The 21,591-nt window shown below is 36.7% G+C and overlaps 1 protein-coding gene and 1 long non-coding RNA gene across 8 annotated transcripts in view; both read left to right on the forward strand.

Moving 5' to 3' along the window:
- Nucleotides 1–21,591, forward strand: part of Pcmtd1 (protein-L-isoaspartate (D-aspartate) O-methyltransferase domain containing 1) — an 88,469-nt gene that overhangs the window by 61,388 nt on the left and 5,490 nt on the right. For 4 of the 7 annotated variants that reach the window (XM_042270916.2, XM_076563995.1, XM_076563998.1 and 1 more), the window contains 3 exons: nt 930–1,032; nt 14,599–14,770; nt 17,124–17,247. In XM_042270916.2, the coding sequence (XP_042126850.1) occupies nt 930–1,032; nt 14,599–14,770; nt 17,124–17,247 (399 nt within the window). Of the gene's footprint in view, nt 1–929; nt 1,033–7,459; nt 8,874–14,598; nt 14,771–17,123; nt 17,248–21,591 lie in introns of those variants that run through there. The other 3 variants (XM_042270919.2, XM_076563999.1, XM_076564000.1) reach the window with 3 other exon arrangements.
- Nucleotides 17,254–20,276, forward strand: LOC143271821 (uncharacterized). Its single transcript, XR_013049031.1, has 2 exons — nt 17,254–17,878; nt 18,136–20,276. It is a non-coding gene; the product is annotated as an uncharacterized LOC143271821 (long non-coding RNA).

The raw sequence follows: 21,591 nt of genomic DNA on the forward strand, positions 1-21,591 counted from the left end.
TATCCAAAACAAGAAGAAGAAAACACAACCTTCATAGGGAACTTCTTAGATGAGAGTAAGAGAATGTAGAGCACAAAACCTGTTCGGCTCCATTTCTGACAGTGAAGAGATCTTGCATCGTCTACTGCAATCAAGTATTACCTTTGTGAGGATAATGGACACACAGGGTGTGTAGTAGTAACTTTAGAAAATAACAAGTTCTAGATCTCAGTATCAGCTGCCAATTATAGCAAGCACTGAGAAAGCCCTGGCCTCCAGCCCTTTTCTTGGGAGGTCTCTCCAGCCGCCATCATGTGTAAAAAGAAGTGTAGTGTGAAAAGCATGAAGTTTGCTGGAACTTTTAACAACACATCTGAGAACCATCAGATTTTGAATCAATAAGTTAAGATTTGGGTAAAGCTTCAAACTTTAATTGCATGTGTATTTCCCCTCCCTCCTCAGGAAGTGGAAGCAGGAGAATCACAAGTTAGAGACTAGCCTGGACTACATAGTGACTTGAGTAAGCTAGTTAGCAAAACAGTGCGCTGGAGGTGCAGAGCACTGACTAGGGCAAGGTCTGGTTCCAGCTTCAGCACTGCAAAGCAGCACCACCACCCTTTAAACCTGGGGATATGTGGGTATGTGATTATTTTGACCATAGTGTCCTGCCAAAAAACTGTCTTTAGAGACCTATAGGTTTCAGCCTGTCAATCTCTCTTCACTTCTGCACTCAATCTCTCTTCCCCATCACAGAAACAGGTGAATTCCACTCCTCCCTATTACTACATGGAAGCAGTGTAAACAGGTTTCCATTCAACTTGAAAATCCAGCTGTACATGTTTGCATACTTCTTATATTCATTTAATGCTACTTGATAGATAAGTAAACAGAAATTAGAACTCTGGGGGCACACCATTAATATTGTTGTAAAAATGCTGCTACAATTACAGGACCTTTTGGAATAAATCATGGAATTGAACTTCATTCAGATGTGGTGGAATATGCCAAGGAAAAACTGGAGAGCTTCATCAAAAATAGCGATAGCTTTGATAAGTAAGTATTTATATCTGTAGTTTTGATGTGGGAGAAATTAATAAATATGTGTAGTATGCCTGTTTTTCAATGATATTAGCTTATTGATTCTGGTTAAGTGGATACAGCAGAAATCTTTGTGCTATGTAATGAGAAAGAAATAGGAAAGTTACCATGTAATTTTTTATTAAATTATAGCTAGATAATATGTGGTTACTGACCTTTTACTTATTAAATGTCTCATGGGTATCTTCTGGAGAGAAAACACAATGTTTATGCTCACAGTACTTTGCTGTAACTGATTTTAAACCTTTTGCATAGTATAGTTTAACAGTCTGTCCTCTGTTTGTACCTTAATTTGTATGTCAGCATATAAGGGTCCTTCTTTACAGTATTCAGTTACTTCATAATATATTTAGTAGAAATACATCTGTGTGTGTCACTGTGGCATCATGTTTGAGAAAGCCATTTTATTGAGCTTCTTACTTTGAACCCCGGCTTCCCTTCCCATGACATATTACCTAGGTGTTGATACTTGGCCAGCAGTGAAAGTGAATTTGGATTGGAATCATGTTGAAATTCTGCCTTGACAATTTTATGGAACTAGGGTTCTTTTGCTTGAATTAGAATAAAGCCCATGAATTGAAATATCCTATTACTTGTAGGGCTTTTTGGCATGCCAAAAACTGTCTCACAGTTTCCGATAGAGAAAGCCTTACAAAGGATGAGAAGCACAAACTTAGAATATAGTCACTGTACAACAAGATATCAAGGTAAAAACTGACCCAGAATTCAAACTTGGCTTATTGGCAGGGGCCTCTCACTCACCACTAGCCCTGGCTGTAACTGCCAGTGTGAAAAACCATGTATGTGTGTGTGATGGGGCAGCACTTCTGGGCCACCACAAGAGGCGTCATCTCGAGAGAGCACACCTAGAGGAGAGTTCTAGAAGCCAAGCACACCCTGAATGTCTCCGAGGGAGTGTCTTTTCCATTTCTGCCCTTCCTTTGCTTCTCTTCCTCCTCTCCTTGCCCTTTCAGTGTTGCCTTCTTTCTCCACTGTGTCTGTCCTGGTGTGAATGATGCTTGAACTGGTTGAAGAATACAAAACAGACTCCATAGCAAAATCCTCAGCTCCTGGAGTCCGTGCGGGCGAGCTTTTGTGCAGCATAGATGTGGCTGTAGCCAGATTATTCAGCACTTGTGCAACAGGTGTGACTATACCCGGATTATTCAGCACTTTAGGAGGGATTGAGGGTGTGCAGATGCTCAGGTTTTATTTTTTACTGTAATAAACACAATAGATTTAAGTCAGCTAGTTAAATTAGCTGTTTGCTGAACAACTTGTCTCTTTTTTAGATTTATTTTACGTGTATGAGTGGTTTGCCTACATATCTGTGTGTGCACTACATGCATGCCTGGTTCACATAGAGTTCAGGAGAGGGTGTCAGATCCCTTGGCACTGGAGTTATAGATAGTTGTGAGGTGTGCCATGTGGGTGCTGGGAATCCAACCCCAAGAGCAGCAAGTGCACTAAATCACTGAGCTATCTCTCCAACTCCTGAACTGCTTTTCTTATGAACAATTAACACTTAATTCATACTGTTCAACCATTTTCAATTGCCTAATGCATTTATTCTAAAAAAGAAGCACATTTAACAGAAATTAAAGTTTTTAGCCCATTATTTAATAAGAAATTGCAATTAAACTTTAGAGTCTGTTTGTGTCTTCCTTGTTTTCCTTCTGTCTAATTACTAATGTGGTTGCTGAGTCTTGAGATGTGGGCAAGATTAATTTTTATTTAGTTATTTGGATTTTTTTGTATTGTTTAATTGCCTGTAAAATATGTGTTTTAATATTGAAACTTAATCTTGCCATAACTTTTTGAATACATTTTAACTTAGAAAGTATAAAGGTTATATCAACAAAGGCTCAAAATCTACAGCAAGGTTTATCACATATTATTAATACATTTCATCTATTGATTCATGAAGGTTCAATTTCTGGTCATTAATCAGAACAGGCTTAGGGAAAACTTGAGTGATCAAACAAGTGATTCTAGATAACAGTAAAATATACTATGATTTCAATGATTTTTTTATATAGTTTGTTAATTCATAACAAATAAGTTTGAAGCCTATTTAAATGTCTCATTTATTATTTAGCGGTGTGTGTGTGTATGTGTAGTATATGTACTTGTTCATATGAGTGTGGGCATGGAGGTATATATGCTTGTGTTGTAGAGGCCAGAGGTTGATATGGGATCTCTTTCCTCTATCACTCCTTATCTGTGTGTTTAAATAGGACCTCTCACCACTCAAGTTGAAGCTCATTTACTTAACTAAGTGCCTGCTGCCATGCCAGGCTTTTTATTTACATGGTTCTGGGGGTGCAAACTCTGGTCCTCACTTGCATGGCAGGCATCTTATCCACTGGGATACCTCTTCAGCCCTTCTCTCTCAAAAAAAAAAAAATTTTTTTTTGTTACTGTTATACCTGTTTTTAAATAATTCCTGAAATGATGATCCATAACATTCAGTGAAGAGTTACCTAAATGTTTAGTATAGTTAACTAGGTGTTTAGCATATATTTTGGAAACATTTTTATGTTTATCCATTCAAAAGAAGACAGTTGAGGCAATTTAAATTTACTCCTGAGGCATTGGTATATAGTCAGGTTTTTGTTGCCGTGGTAAACACCATGACCAAAACCAGCCTGGGGAGGGGTTTATTTCTGCTCCCAGTTCATCATTGAAGGTAGTCAGGCAGGAACTGAAGGAGAGGCCATGGAGGAGGGCCACTTCTTGACTCTTTCCCCGTGGCTTGCTCAGCCTGCTTTCTTTCTTTCTTTCTTTCTTTCTTTCTTTCTTTCTTTCTTTCTTTCTTTCTTTCTTTCTTTCTTTCTTTCTTTCTTTCTTTCTTTCTTTCTTTCTTTCTCTCTCTCTCTCTCTCTCTCTCTCTCTCTCTCTCTCTCCCCCTCCCTCCCTCCCTCCCTCCCTCCCTCCCTCCCTCCCTCCCTTCCTCCCTTTCTTTCTTTTTTAATATTTATTTATTATGTATATAGTATTCTGCCTGCATGTGTCCTTGCAGACCAGAAGAGGGCACCAGATTTCATTACGGGTGGTTGTATGCCACCATGTGGTTGCTGGGAATTGAACTCAGGACCTCTGGAGGACCTTTGGAAGAACAGTCTGTGCTCTTAACCACTGAGCCCTCTCTCCAGCCCTCAGCCTGCTTTCTTATACAGCCTAGGACCACCATCTTAGAGGTGGCATTTCCCACAGTTGTAGGCTGGGCCCTCACACATCCATCATAAATCAAGAAATTGCCCTACAGACTTGCCTACAGGTCAGTCTGCTGGAGACATATTTTTCGGTTGATGTTCCCTTTTCCCAGATGACTCTAACTTGTGTCAAGTTGACAAACTGATCAGAACAGGTATGAAATTGTTCAGTATCTCATATCACATGGGTCTTATATTGAAAGAATTGCTAGTACTTCATTTTGCATAAAGTAACAACTGGTAGAAAGTTAAGTAATCAAAGTTGATTGGTTATTCATTGGTCTAGTGCTTATTCTTTTTATATTATTGATTTTGGTAACCAGTTAGAAGATACAATAATTTTCTTCCTGTCATTTGTATTTTGATGATCTTTTAATTTTAATTTTTTTTTTTTTTTTGTGTGTGTGTGTGTGTGTGTGTGTCTGGGATATTATTCCTACTTTCTTTGAATTAAAAAAATTAAAACATGTTATAAAATGTATAGTTTCTCTTCTAAGCAGTTTCATATTTAATTGTGTATAGGGTTATGAAGAAATATATATTAATTAGTAACATATTAGATACCAAGGAAAATGGGTCATTAATTTTGTATTGGTATCTTATCATCTCTAGAATTTAGCATGGAGAAAACAAATATTTAAAATTCAGTTCTGTTTTTCTTCAGCCAGGGAGTCCAGAGCCCTCTCATTAGTTCCTTCCTTCAAAAATATCTCCATGTTGTGTTTGTTTCATGCTACACTTTGAAGATTTTCTTACATGTATCTGCTGGAGATCAGGGTGAACTCTCATATGTGAGAGGGTGAGAGGTCTATTAACTAATCAGTGTTAGACTATGTAATGCATGATGTAGAAATACAAATATGTGTGTTTGTATGTGTGGTGTCTACAAACTTGGGTCTCGTGTCTTAAATCATACTTGTTCTTTGAATAAAAGAGTTCTTAATGTATATCTGTTGAACTATGTCAGCACTGCATGAACAGGTTCATGGTTCAAAGCAGCTTCTCAGAACTTATTGTAGTTGGACATGGGAAGCTAGAATGAAGGATTTATTCCTTAGTGATGGTGTTCACTGAATTTCCTTATGAACTGCTATGATTTCAAAGGTCTTCCTAAACAAAAATGACCAGATGATTTTTTAGGATTCCTGGGCTAAATGGTCTCTGATGGCAGCCAGTTATTTTGACCCCTTCAGGAAAAGGTGACTCTACTATCAAGAAAACAAATAGACTTGGCATGTTATAGTTTCAGTGCCCTACTGTTGCGAGTTTATTAACCTGTAATAGTCTTCACACACCACAAAATATCATTTTTATTTTATTAAACATTTTTATTACATCTATTTACAGGTGTTAATTCTTACCTCCCACTACGTGGGTCCTGGGAATCAAACTCAAGTTGTCAGATTTGGCAGTGAACAACTTTACTCATGGAGCCAGAAGTTCATTTGACAGTCCCAAAAGATCATTTTTTAGAAGTTCACTCTAATCTAGACTAGTGTTGGGGCCTTCTTGACTGAGGTTTTTGAGAAGATTGGGTGTTTAGTTGTGGGGGGGTCTGTGCAGACACCAGGGCCATCAGAGTAATGATCTGTGTGAGGCAAGAAAGAAATAAGGTTCAGCACGACTCAGTAGCTGGTAATGGGTCAAACTTTTAGAGGCTGACACCAGGTGGCTTATTTTAGGCACATTTAAACTCATTACAACTTTGGGGAAAAAAAGTTTCCTGATGATAATTAATTCAATCTCATGTGTGCAACAAAGCTTAAGACATGTTTACATTGAAACTCTTTACAAAATACAAGTGACCTTTTGACTGAGAAACGATGCTCAACATAAGTGTCTGGAGAGAATGACTGAAATAAATAGAAGTCTGGGGGAGCCAAGTAAGGCCTGGCCCTACAGATAGTACAGACCACCAGGCTATTAACTACATCCACTCCCAGTTTTCAGGGCTGAAAACACATATTCACCTCTTTGGTTGAAGAGACAACCTGTGTGTTTTCCTAGTGCTTGTCTGTGAGCAAAAGGACCTCATGCTCTCTACATTTAGTCAACAAGAGAGGGAGGAAGTTAAGGGAGTAAAATTACCTTAATTCGCTATTTATGTAGTAAACAAAATACATCTCTCCAGCTGTGAGTACTTGGATGAGTATCTTAAAGAAGCTTGAATTATAAACTTTGACCTCATGGAAGAGTTTGTCATTAATAAAATGTTTACTTATAGTTGTATGTATGGATTTACTTAGTATATATGTGCATGTACAGTTGATTTGACTCTTCAGAATTATACTTCATAAAGTTCCTGTAAGGTTAGTAGGTTGTATTTCTCTCAGGATGACTAGAGAGAGGATTTTGGAAATGTTCTTTTATCTGTAGCCAAATGAGCCTAGTCGGCATATTCTTCCTACAGAGAGTAATGGATCCTTATTTCTATGTAATTGGGCACATAAATGAGTCATAAGCGATGAAAACAGTAGTGGGTGGTCAGATCACTAAGTCTTTCGTCTTAGACCAGTGATTCTCAATCTGTGGGTGACCCCTGGGCATTGAACAGCCCTTTCATAGGGGTCACATATCAGATATCCTGTATATCAGATGTTTACATTACTACTCATAACAGTAGAAAAAACAGTTATGAAGTAGCAATGAAAATAATTTTATGGTCACTACAACATGTGAAACTGTATGTATTAAAGGGTCGAAATATTAGGGAGGTTGAGAATCACTGTCTTAGACTCTGGCCAATTAAAATGCATTGCTTTTTTTTTTCTTCCTAGAAATAAGCTGCTACCAATAAACTATAGCCTAGCATCTTAGCCCTGGTTTCAAACTGTAAAACAGCACTGTAATATGTATCATGTGTATCCTTTAGATAAGAATCAGGCAATACTGCTGATGTGATTACACACACTGTACAGGACAGGACACTTGGCTTTATTGGAGGGGAAGATGAGTGAAAGGCAATGCCTTCTTCATCTTTTATAGTTTTCAAAAGTATATCTGATGCATGGCAACAACAATATCCTGGTTTTACTTAAAATTAATTAAAGGTTTATTTTTCACAAGTGATTTATATTTGAAAATTAAGTGCTTCAGTATACAGTTTAGTTTTTATCACTGGAGTAGTCTCATGTCTTTCTTAAGAGAATTGTATTGATGTCATTTTGCTTTTGTAGTTCATTATACTCAGTATTTCTCAATACTCTTTAGATGTTTGTATATCTTACTAATAGTGTTCAGAAATAGTCTTATACAAATTATTGCAAGTTATAAGCAGTTTTTTTTGTTGTTGTTGTTTTGTTTTGTTTTTGAGGATTGAAGCCATGCTAGATCATTCTACCACTACTACATCCTCAGCCCCTTTAAAATATGCTTTTGAGCTGATCATGATGAGGCATACCTGTAATCCCAGCACTTGGAAAACTAAGGCAGGAGAGTCACTGAGTGTTCCAAGCTAGTCTACAGAGTCAAACCTTGTCTCAGAAACATTAATTTCTTTTTAAATTTCCTCCCTCCCTCCCGACCTCCCTTCTTTCAGATGTGTGCATGTGTGTCCGCAGGTGCGCGTACATGTCAGGAACTTGTTAAGTTGCTCAGATAGGTTTCAAATTTGATCCTCCTGTCTCAGCTTTGAGAGTGCTGGGATTGTAGATATGAACCACCACACCTTGCTAGACAAAAAAATTCTAACATGATAAATAATCAAATGCTAGGAGAGGGTTCTTGAAAATAGTAAAAGGGCCATTAATTATATATGTTAACATCTCTGTGGAGAAATGTAATGGCTTTAAATGACTTAGCTGTCAGGTTTTCTAGAAAACGTTTAGCAACCGTTTCAGTACTTTGGTTTCTACAATGCTTTTATTCAATGCAAGCAAACATACCACTGTATTTACTTTCAATGCTTTGCTTCAAATAATGCCTGAATTGTTCTAAGATAAATTTGGTGCAGTTGGAAGGGAAAACATTTGAAAAGGTAAAGTTTTTGTTTTCTAATTTTCATTCACCAATTTAGTTACTGATTATAAGGTATTTGAATGGTTTATTTGGAGGTCAAGAGTTTAATACTTTTGTTGCTTTTACTCCAGCAGAAATGTTTAAAGTTTTGTCTTATTTTTAATAAAATGGCCATAGCTCTTAAGACTCAAACTGTATTTTAATGAAATGTTTTAAGAAAAAGATTTTGTGATTCATTTGTCAGGTTGTTTTGGATGAGGTATGAGAATGAGGTAGGACTCTTTCCCAGGTCCTTGAAATTCCTTTCTTCCATTGGAATAATTGTCTACAATTTCAATGACAGTGTCCTCTGGCACCTAATAAACTAGGTGTGCAATTGCCAGCCCCCACTTGACAGTGTATTGAAGGGGAATGTTGTTTTTTCTGCTCTCAGTCAGCTCCTAGACCTAGACTATCCGTCTAAGAGGGAAGCTACAGGGCAAGGCTAGGTCACCCTGATCTCCTAGCTGCTTTTCAAAAGAATTATATGGGCAAGTTGGCAAGGTCCGGGCTGTGAACGAAGTCATCTATCCGTCTGAGATGAAGATAGTCCAGCATGCACCCATAAAGAAAGCCACTGCTGAGGTAAGTGACTGGAATCCTGGCCTCAGCCAAAATGTCTGTATGTTCTACATTCTTCCATAAATGGTTTTCAGTGCACAGCTTAGTAAGAGTTAAGTGAAATGTGATCTAATGTGGGAGTCTCACAAGAGTCATTGTATTTTCAGGTTCATTGGTAATAAGCCTCATGTGAATGAACTTGTGGTATTTTACATGCTTCAAGACTTTTTTCCCCCTATATACAGATAACTGGTAGTATAACTTTTATTTGGTAGTATGCTTCCAGAAAGTGAATTTGAGAGGTTCTATTTTGAATTTTTTTAAATTAAAAATGTCTGCTAATTTTAATTTAGATACAACATTTTAAGAAACATCTAATTTTAATGTAAGAACTAGGGAAAGAACACCTGAGCCATTCTTAAATATAATCATATATTTATCATTTTGGTAGATTGGGTAACATTTCTCAGATTTCATTTGATGTGTGATTTGTATGAATAAATGGAATTTGGATTTCCTTTTTCATTATATTTTAACCTGAATTACACATGTAATTTATTGGTACTGATAGTGCCATTTTATACACAGAAGTTCCAGACAGTTTATCACTACAGTCTCCTAGATTACAGAAATTATTGTATAAGGTTTAAAGTGTGCTTTGTCTCTGTGTGTTTAAAGAAACAGTGTGGCACAACTTTTGGAATAGTCAAGAATTAAGAATTGTTTTTCTTGTTTTCTACTCTTCTTGGAAGAATCAATAGGAGTTATAATTTACTGGTCAGTAACAGATAACACTGTTAGCATTCCCCATCTGTGTCTTGATTCAGTTATTTAGTTATTTCCTTGTGAATATTAGTGAACATATCTATAAATATGTGCCACCATTTAACAAGGATATTTTAAATGATTTTGGAAAAAATGTCAGCCATGGAATCTTATTCATTCTTTAGCAGACTAGTATGAATTTATTTCATGGATGCTATTGTAAAGGTATTGTGACATTACTAAGGCATTTCCCGTTCTCAACTGCATGCTACTCAGAAGTACCTGTAGTTAGTTGCTTTGTTCGAAAATTAATCTCTATCCGTATGTAAGGCTTTACAATTTTAACAGTAAGCAATTTTAAAGTTTTTTTCCTAACCAATTGTGAAAAATTTATGTATTATAAATAGCAAAGATTAAGTCATAATTAATGGTTGAATAGGGAATACTTTTGGGAGAAATTTTTTTTTCTGGTTTTCTTTTTTATTTATTGGTGGTGACTTCTTGTATATTTGACTTACAAATTCTTTATGTATGTTCTTATTGTCAACATCTCATAGTTTTAGATATATCTCTTGTGATTTTTTTTTTTTTTTTTTTTTTTGGTTTTTGAGACAGTTTCTTTGTATAGCTTTAGTGCCTGTCCTGGATCTCGCTCTGTAGACCAGGCTGGCCTCGAACTCACATAGATCTGCCTGGCTCTGCCTCTCCCAATTGTGTGCGCCACCACTGCCCGGCTAAAATTTTTATTACTAGAAACAGTACAATACTTTTGGGATTTAAATTTATTTTTCTGAATATGTTTTTATTTATTTTGCTGTGGGTGGGGTACAGACTTGGAGGTTAGAGAACAGCAAGAACAGCTTGTGGGACTCTGTACTGTCTTTCACCAGAACCCACGTCCTCTCGTCGTCAGGCTTGTCAGCAGGTGACTTTACCCTCTGAGCCATTTCACTAGCGCTGGAATATTTTCTAATTCCAGTAGGCTTTCAAATTTAAGTGTTCCTATTAAGGAAGTTAGTATGTTAAATTGTAGTAAGTGAGTGAGTTAGGAGTCTATATTCCATTTGTATTAGTGGACATCAGAGATTGAATCTTTCTTCTAAACCAATGCTTTTATCCACACTTTGAGGTAAATAGACTTCATCTATTCTCCATCAGAAGGGAAAACATTCAGGTTATTACTAGAATAGTGAGCATGGTTTTAAATACTCAGTTATATGACATTAAAGCCAAACGTTATCTTGATTTTTCATATGTTGGGGCAATATACATGGTACTACTGTTACCAGCTAGTGTCATGATCTGTAAACCATTTTATCACTATGGATTAATTGGGCATTTACCAACCAGTGTCATGATCTGAACCATTACATCAGTATAGAGGGCAGTGGGCATTTACCAACCAGCATCATGGTCTGAACTATTATATCACTATGGATTCAGTGGGCATTTACCAACCAGCATCATGATCTGAACCATTATATCACTATGAAGTGCTGTGGGCATATATTTTTCCTGTAACTATTTCTAGGCAAATTTTTCTTCAAATCTTGAGATTTTTGCGATCATCATATTTAGTTTGTAATTTAAGATCTTATTCAAAGTTGGTGGTTAGAAAAGGTATTATAAAGCATTTATATTTTTTACATGTTTCCCTTAGTGGAATAAATGCATTTGGGGGGTTGTAATAGGTGATAGAGATGCAGTTAAATTTAGACATATTCGGGGATGACAAAAGCAAAAAAAAAAAAAAAAAAAAAAAAACAACCAAAAACCAGGAAAATATTGCAAAGGGAAAACATTATGTTAAGGAGAAAGTTCTTGCACCACTTGTCTGCCTGAGACAAGCAAATGGCCAGTTGTGTATTTTGTCCTTTGATGTGACTGCGTGAACAGTGTTTATTGGTATGCAATGTAAAAGAGTTATTTGAATAGTTTATTTTTTTGTACAAAGTCTTTGAAAATTTATATGAATTTTATTCATGGAGTGCAACTCATATTGGGCTAACCACATTTGAAGGGCTCAGTGTCTGTGTGGTTAATGACTACCATCTTGGATAGTGTGGCTCTAGACAGTCCAGTTTGACCTCTCAGATCACAGCTTTTAGTTTTACAGGAAGCCTCTGATCTCCAGGTCTGTCTGTTGCATTTCACCTTCATACTTAAGGAGTCATATTCTTCTCTTCTAAATGCTAACACACTTACCACAATGTAAATTATACTACAGTGAGTGGAATTATTTAGTGTTTGTCCATTTGCTTGTGTTTGTAGTGAGCACCCAGAGCTGAAGTTAGACTCTACTTAACTAGATGAACAGGAACCACTTTCTTTGGGGGAACTTGTGCAGAGGTACACACTGAATTTTAAAATAAGGCACAAAATTCTTGAATAATTTTCTGTGGTTTTAATTGTAAGTTGCTCACTTCTAGTGGTGTTTTTACTTAGGTATTAGTTCTGTAAGATGCCCTGTATTTTGGGTAGTAGGAGCCTTTCAAAACTGTTAATATGTTTTTAGTTGATTTAATAGATTTGTAAAAGAAGTTTAATAATTCAAAATCTTCTGATTTTTTTTGAAGATTCTGTGCATCTATAAATTGTAAGATTAATATAAGTTACTATTTAAAATGAGTTTTTATAAGAATTATGGTTTTTCCAGATAGAACTTACTGAGAATAACTTTTTTAAAAGAGGACTTATTGTAAACTTAATAAAAATAATTAAACCCAGGTGATTCCCAAAATAATTACTTAAAATCAAAAACTTACATTTTGGGACTGAAGCTCACTGGTTAAGATCTTGTTGCTCTTGCAGAGGACCCAGGTTTGATTCCCAGCACCCACATGGCTGATCACAGCTATCTGTAACTCCAGTTCCAGGGAATCCAGATGCCTTCTCTGGCCTCCATAGGCACCAGGCATGCATGTGGTACATAGACATATATGCAGGCAAAACACCTATACACATACAATAATAAAATAAACAAATCTAAAAAGAAAATACATTTTGTCCCTATCTTGAATTATCAGAGGTTGAACTATATAGTCTTATCTCTGAGAGAAACTAAATATCCATGACATAGGTAAGCTAATACTTTTAAAGATTAGGATTTCATTGTGAAGCTGGTATTTTAAGTGTGAAGTGAAAGTGTAGTAGACATTCATTAATAGAAGATGGCCAGTGAGGGGAATGTAGAGCAAAGGAACAGCACACACAGACACAGGAATACTTTGTCATGGTTCTCAAATGAAATTAGAGGCAAGTAATTCAGCAAAGTGTGTACAGGTTGCGGCTGGACTAGAAACCTGTTTGTGTTGTAACAACACAAGCTGCCTTGGTGGGGCCTCCTGGTTCATCAAGACATGGCAGACAGCATCTCATGTTGAGCATTATTTGGGGATATTGTACAACATGTTTTGAGTGATCTTGCTTTGTAACAAGTGATTAGTGCTGTGAGTACTAACCTACCCCTGTGACTCTACAATTAATCCCTTTGAGATGGTTTGTTTCCTCATGATCTAGATACCTCCTACTAGGGATCCCTTCTCAAAGATTTTACTGCCTCTCAACATTGCCATACTTGGGTCAAGCTTATAGCATATAGGTTCTTTGAGGGAAACACTCATAGCAACCCCTTATTCTCTGCAGGAGGACAAAAAGATGGAAGGGAGTTCTGAAAATGTAAACAGTGAGGTGGTATTTACAGTAAATTAATGGATATGCTTGGCTTGGTGTGAAGGTGTGGAGATGAGAGTACAGTGTGTATTGTTTTTAACTCCTACCTTCCAGCTCTTTCAACCCCTCCCTACTTTCAGGGCACAAGACTGGTGGACTCCTTTAAATGTATGTCCATTGATGTATCTCTGTTGTAATAAATTTTAATGAGAATTTAAGATGAAGGAAGTTCACAATTAATTATTTTATAAAGTAAAATTAGTTCTGATTGAAATCATTTGGTCATCTTCTAGTGTATGCCATGTTCCTACTGTAAATTATTTCATTTGTAAACAAGGACTTAATCTTATGATATGATTTTATTACTATCAACTTAAAAGGTTAAGAATTAGTTTGAAAAGATTGGACGTGGTTGGAAATGGGGACTCACACCTATAGTTAAAGCATTTTAGATGCTGAAGCAGGATTTCATGGTGTTTGAGATCACCTTGGGCTATACAGTGAGTTCAGGGTCTAAGGAGAAAAATGATTGCATTTGCATTGAGGTTTTAATTTTATGTTGTGTAATAGTGTATTTTTCACTTCGTTGACAGAATTTAAGAAGCAAAGTTAAAGCCTGTGTAATGTAGTTTATTGATATATGAAATTACCATATTGTAACCATGAGTACTTGGTTGGATGAACCTTGAAACCACTCCTCTTGTGTTGCTTAAGAAAACCATAGGGGCCAAAGCTACAGTTAAGAAAGCACTACTCATTTGATTCTGTCCCAGTCTTGTAAGTTGCCTGGCCACAGTTTTTATTAAAGGTACCCTAATCTTAGTGGTTGCAAGGGCAGTGGCCAGTTGATTGGTATCTCTTGGTCAAAGCTGTGCTACTGTTTCTGTCAGCAACAGTGTCAAGCAGAGAGGAGTCCTTGAAGAGCTCTCCTGCTTGCTGCTGGCCCCAAATATCTGGAAAGTGTAGAAAGTGAAGCCTTTTCCTATTGTTGACTTTCATCTTCAAACATCATTATGGGGACTTCTCAAGATTATCATTTGATGAGCTTTTTATTATATTCATTTCTATGCCCTAATCAAGGTTTCAGTGTCTCCCAGAATAGGTTAATGCTTTGTGTGTTGTATCACAGATAACAAAACAATATACTTGATCAGTGTTAAATTCTACACATATTTTTTATAAAATTTCCTAATTGAATTTTATCTTTAAAATCAATTTTGGTAGCCTTGTTGTTCAAGGACAGTGTTATGGTGATTTGTCATTGAGCTAACTTTTTGTTTAAACTAGTTAAAATGTTTGTTTTCTCACACAGATTTGAATTCTGTGAACCTGCATTTGTGGTGGGTAATTGCCTTCAGATAGCTTCTGACAGTCATCAGTATGATCGAATTTACTGTGGAGCTGGAGTCCAGAAAGATCATGAAAACTACATGAAGATCTTGCTCAAAGTTGGGGGAATTCTGGTCATGCCTATAGAGGATCAGGTACCTTCTCTGTCCCCCATTTGTTACAAGAGAGCCCACATAGTTGTGGGATTGGGATTACTGTTCTGTCATAGGGAAAGACACATTGTAACTTTTGAAGCAGAAATAAGTCTTTATAGATCTACATATGTACATAGAAAGAAGCGTGAAAAAGATCCTTCAGTATTTCAAAGTGAAGCAGAGCTAGAGAGGAAGTGTGATTGAGAGACTAGAGCCCATTTGACCAGTCAGCTCACCCAGGTGGTCAGGTAGCTGCCTCTGGGTTCCTCACCTGGAAGGAATTCAGTCTTGTGTTCAGAAGTCTGGTTTGTGACTGACTTCAAGTGCTTAGCTTCATAAATAAAATGAGATTTTTTTTTTTTAAAAAAAAAAAATCTTCATTGAGGGGCTGGAAAGATGGAGATGGTTCAGTAGATAGCTTGCCTCTCAGGTGAGGCTGCAAGTTCCACCTCTAGCAACACACACACACACACACACACACACACACACACACACACACACACACACACATATATACACACAAGCAACACACACACACACATGCACGTGGCATTTATAGTAAAAGAAAAAAATGTACCTACCTGGCCCAGTGTGAAGTTGTGGCAGTGAGAGTACAGTGTGCATGTTTTTTAATACACATGCACACATACAATTTCCTTGATTTATTTGAATACTTCTGAGGTTTACACTTAAAATTACTCACTTGTTTGATTTTCTTTAATAATGTGTTTGAAGGTCTGTTTTTCCTGTGTCAGAATTTTGTTCTATATCTCAAGATAGCCTGTAATTTAGGACTTTGCTGTCTTAGCACATGCGTGCTGGGATTATAGGCATTCTAAGACTATAGATGTTTGTTGAATTGATACATTTCCTTTTTGTGATTACTTAAAAACATTATTTATTATGTACATGTTTGGAGGTTAAAGGACAACTTGTAGGAGTTAGTTTCTCCTGCCATGTGGGTCTCAGGGATGAAACCCAGGTGTCAGGTTTGGGAGCAATCATATTTATCAGCCAAACCATCTCTTTGGCCCTGACTGCATTTGTTTGTGGTATCAAATTAGATTAGAATTAAAATCTGTTTTATCACTGTTAGAGAAGAGTGTAAAGTGAGTTCACTGGTATAGTAATGAAAATACATTCTTGTTAACAGTCAGTGTTCTAAACAAATGATTAGACCTATTTCAGTTGTTTATTTAGGGAGGCAGTGTTGTGTACAGATCTCTAGTGGTACCTGTAGAAGCTGTCAGACAGACTCAACTTGGTTGTATTTGGGAATTCCTTTTGCACTCAGGTTTCTACCTTGGGATTAGAGACATGGCTCGCTTGTTAAGAATGATTGTGCAATCACGAGGATCAAAGTTAGGATCCTAGCACTCAAGTACAAGGTGGTTGTCTTTCAAATGCTTGTAACTCCAGCTTTCTCCTTTGGCTTCCACATGTGTGCATATGCACATATGCTCATGCAAATTCCCCTTCCTTCCCTGGCCACACATATATAAATCCTTTTTAAAAATTCATCTTAGGTGTCATATATACATAAATTTATTCTTTGTGAATTTCAAACATACAAACTATATTTTGATCATATTCACCATCTACTACTCCCTCTATAACTTCTAGATTCTCCTTCTATGTCTCCCTCCTAACTTCATGTCCTTTAAAAAAAAAAAAATTGAAGAGTCCAGTTAGTGTTGCTCATATACAATGGACCATCCATTCAAGCATGATCAACCTAACAACTCCATCCCTAAAGAAAACTGACGTTTCCCTTTTTTAGCAGCTATCACCTGTCAGTAGTTACCTCAGCTATGGGTGGGTCCCCATGAGGGCCTCTCCCCAATGCTAGAATGTTGACCTGCAGTCGACTGCCATGAATCCAAGGGTGCCATGGTCCTGTCATGTCCAGAAAACACTACTTTGTAGCAATATCCCATGACCTCTGAGTCTTACAGTTCCTCTGCCCCTTATCTGTGATGGTCCCTGAGCCATGGGAGTGTGGGAAAGTGTGATATAAATGTCCCATTTATTTCTGAGTACTCTACAGACACTTATTCTTTGGAGTTTGATAAATTGTGAGTCTCTGATAAGGACTGTTCCATTATCATCATAAGTGACTCATGATGGACAGTTCAATACTATGTCCATTTAGTTAAATAATAGTAGTAAGTTCAGACTAAAAGTACCAGGCATGCATTTCCTGTGGAGTGGGTAGTAGATTCCTTGTATTATAATACATATTTAAATGGAACTAACTTCATGGCATATAAATGTTATCTTCTCATTGGCAATTATTCCGAGTGTTTGACATTAAGGTAATGGCATTGCTTCTTTCTTGTTTTACTCCAAATAGTTGACACAGATTATGCGGACTGGACAAAACACTTGGGAAAGTAAAAATATCCTTGCTGTTTCCTTTGCACCACTTGTACAACCTAGTAAGAATGATAATGGCACACCAGATTCTGTGGGACTCCGTAAGTAGATCCTTGAATGCAAGGAATGAATTGTCTCTGATAGTATCTCACTCATGTTTTGGATTTAGTGGGTCATATAACTATAATGAGTTAAATACAGCAGTAATCAGCAGTAATGCAGTGAGTGGATTGATTCTTCAGATTAAAAAAAAGTTTTTATATTGTATGAGATACTGTGACCTCCTTTCTGGAAATAAGAAATGGATCATACCAACTGTGAACTTACTAGTTTGTGATGTGATAGAAAGTAGCTGGTAACTGGTTGTGAAACAGCTAAGGGTGGTAGGAAGGAAGGCTTGTCTGCTGGGGCAAAATGATGATTTGAATGTAATCTAGGAACCTACTTAATTAAAATTTTGTTGCAGCATCTTTTCTTCATTTTGCTTGTTTTTTGAGTCAGGGTCTCCTGTTTACTGTAAAATCAAGGATAAAGTGCTGGGACTGTAGGCAAGTTCACTACACTGAGTGACAGCATTTTTCAGAGATAGTGACTATAAAGGTGTTAGGAATGAAGAGCCTGAGAGGTTCAATATCAGGAGCATATTTGAGGGCTGTGGAGGATGGATTATCACCAGGAAATGGGGAAGTAGACTAGTTAATGTCAAGGTGGTGTGGATAGATTTATTTGAAGGCAGAAAAATAACACATTGTGCGGAGTGTGGATGGAGGAAAAGAATTGGTTTCTCCTTTAAGGAATAGCTGAATGTGTCTATGTTACATTGTTTGGAAGGAGATGTAGAAAGCAGATATTTTCTTTAGGCTGTTGTTGAGTTGCCTATGAGTATACAAGTGTCAGGAAACCATTTGGGTGCAAACCTACTATACAGCTGAAGTATCAGTTGAGAATCTTCAATGTAAAGATAATGTCTTAAACTGTGCTTGGACAAGAAATAGATTAAATCACCGAAGGAGAGTGGAAATAGATGGGTTTGAGTTGGACCTGTGGCCCACCAATTTAGAGATAAAACATGAAGACTCAGTGGTTAAGAAGGAATCTAAGTGTATGGGATGTTGGATACCAAGAAAATAGTCTCAAGGAAAGTGTGGTGAGCATCTGACCTGGACACAGAAGGCCTTGAAATAGAAAGAGGGAGACTGTTGCTAACAAGCTTGAATGTCATGGCTTTGTTAAACCCTTAAGTAGGATTCTTCACTACAGATGGACCTCATTTAATTTGCTTTTATTTCATAGAAGTGTGGCTTTATACAGAAAGTTCATTTTATTGTTAGTATTTATTTGATATTCTTATTAGCCATCTGATATTTGAACTTCTTGAAATGGTTTTAAAAATTATGGAGTATATTTCTAAAGTGCTTGACTTAGGGTGTAGCCTGTAATAATGGTTAGTAAAAAACAGTGTTGGGAATCTTGGGAAATTCATTAAGTCTTATCATTTGAGTGATAGACTTCTGAGGTCAGATAGCTTAATGGTTGCTGTGTCAGATTGATTACCAAGCAGGGTCACTGAGAAAGAGAAGCTTAGATTTGCATAGTTCTGTTAGACATCCACCCAGTTACAGGACGCATGCACATGGGTGAGCAGAGACTAGCTGTTGTGTATGCATTTTGTGGCAGCGTCAGAGACATAGGTGGCCAGCAGTTTTTTATTGTTGTTGTTGTTTTTTAACACAGTCAAACCTCAAACTCTTCTCTGCCTGGGAAATTTGAGAGAGAAGATACAGAGACCTTGAAGGTTTTTTTACCTGGACCCTGGAGAGTGCTAGGGAGACATAGTGACTACTTTTAAGGATTTATAAAGTCCATCCATTTTGACTCCTATGTTTTTTTGTTTTTGTTTTTGTTTGGTTTGGTTTTGGTTTTTTGAGACTGGGTTTCTCTGTGTAGCTTTGCGCCTTTCCTGGAACTCACTTGGTAGCCCAGGCTGGCCTTGAACTCACAGAGATCTGCCTGGCTCTGGGATTAAAGGCATGCACCACCACCGCCCAGCGACTCCTATGTTTTTATTTTCATCTCCTTTAGAAAGAGATTAAGCTCTCAGTTCTGAAAATTTTTGAAATTTTCATAATTTAGAAACTGTTCTTAACCAACTTTCAAACAATCTGTTTATTGACTGTATACTCTGGTAATAACAAAGTACAAGAGACAAAGCATGTTAAAAACATCCACATACAACAGGAAAACTAAAAATAAGAATGGTTAAAGAAAAAAGGAGACTCATTCTGTTAGAAATTTGAAGTTACTAGACTGCAGCATTCACATCCTTCCAGACTACTTAAAGCAAGAATATGTGCTGGTTTTCCAGCACCACAATCAAATGAGTGTGGATTCCTTGTACCTGTTTTATGGTTGTTTGATGAAATCTGCATACACATGCCTTGTGTACTAACTGAACTTACTTAAATTACTAGCTAACAGAAGAATAACAACATAAACCTGTTTTATTTTTGACACTTTAGTTTATCATATCCCAATGGAAAGTAATAGAAACCTCTGTGGTACATGGTGCCTGTGGTAGTGTCCTTATGCATGTGCAGCATGTGTGTAAGCACATTTCTTTCTATTAGGCTCTGCAGGTTTGTGCAGTAGCCAATGGAAGTGCTTTATTCTTGAAAGCTTCGCAGTTGTAGCAATAGCTATTTTCTTTTTTATCTGACACTTCCTTTAGGTTAGCTTTTATGAGTTTTAGCTATAAATAATGATTACATGCTAATGTAACTGATGATTGGCATGGACAGTGTGCAAGGCATCTGTTTCCATTCCCCTACACAAGAAATAGACACGGCAAATAAGACTGTTGGCTATTGAATATTTGCTTGAGTATATATGAATAGAAACTAGAAATAAACTAAGCAGGAGCCAGCAAAGGCTCAATGGCTACAGGTATTTGCAGAACAAGGCTAAATATGTCCTGAATTTCATCCCAGGAACCCACAGAGGAGGTCAAAACCAACTCCTGAAAGCTATTCTCTGATCTCCATACATATGCTGTGGCATGTGTGTGTCCAGATGCAAACACACACACACACACACACACACACACACACACACACACACACACACACACACATTATCATTCTACATACTAGAAGACAGACAGATAGACACTTAGTGAAATAGGATCAGTTGGAATGTAGAGGCCCAAGTTAAAACAATCTATCTTCCCCCTGAAATACATTTTCAATAGAAATAATTTTCGTGTGAAAAGGGGGAGGGTTTATGGAATTGGATTGGCATGAAAAGATAGATATTAATCTTAGGCCCAGGGCACTTTTTTGGTATTAATTATTTCCATATATAAACAGCAGTCTCCAAAAGCAGGTTGAGAATTCTGAGAGTTGCTACCCCCAAACAAAACTTTGTATAATAATCAACGATAAAAAAGTTTTAAAAATTGCTATTTGCTAAAATTCCTTGAAAGAATGGGGAATAAGTGCAAGTTTCCGTTTCTACTAAAATAAATCACAGTATCTCTTTGTTCATAGAATATTATCCTGATAATTACAGAGAATTAAAATAGACTAGAACACTGGTCCCCAAGCCCCCTAAAAGCAATATGGGTGTAAACCCTGTGCCAAATGGCTCTTTTAACAGTAAAACTGCTCATATTCAGTAGCTTATTAAAATGAAGTTATAATTTTTCCTTTGATTTATCACAATTTTTATTTGACTTAAAATCATATTTCTTTCCATGGTTTTATATGTATGTTGTTTATATGCATATAAAACCATAGAAATATGATTTAAAATTTCAAAAAGAAGGGTATATTTAAGTTCAGGCAGGAGCAGAGACTACATAATAAATTATAAAATTTTATCACAATGGTTTCTATGGAATTAATATTTTAAAAATATTTTTATTTAATATTTGAAGTTAGGGTTTTGTTTGTTTGTTTAGGGAAACCAAAATGTTTTTGTATGGTTCAACCTAAATAAATAAATTTTCTCAATCTTTCACTTTTTGCTGTTTTAATTGTTTATTTTTATGAGACAGGGTGTCACTCTCTAGGTCTGACTGTAAAGAAATAGATTATTTTTTTAAAAAAGAAATGTTGCTGTAAGCCACATGAGAACATAATGGAACTAAACTACTGTCACAAATGCTACTACTTGGGAAAGTCAAGGACTTCTCCAAAGGTCAAACCATGGCTTAAGAAGTCTTGGTGATAATTTAGCTTTTGTATATATATTAGCTGATTGCTACAGTGATTTTCTTGTAATGCTATGCATGCTTCCAAGAACTCCTAATAGTGTATTTATCTAAAATACCTATCAATCATCAAAGGCCAAAAGAAGCAACACCTGTCTCCTAGGTCAGGAGGATAGCTTCATTTCTTGTTCAATTTAGGGTGAGACCCTCCTTCCTTACAGCCTTACTAATAGAC

This window comes from Peromyscus maniculatus, chromosome 2 (genome assembly GCF_049852395.1).
Source record: "Peromyscus maniculatus bairdii isolate BWxNUB_F1_BW_parent chromosome 2, HU_Pman_BW_mat_3.1, whole genome shotgun sequence".
Lineage (NCBI taxonomy): Eukaryota > Metazoa > Chordata > Mammalia > Rodentia > Cricetidae > Peromyscus > Peromyscus maniculatus.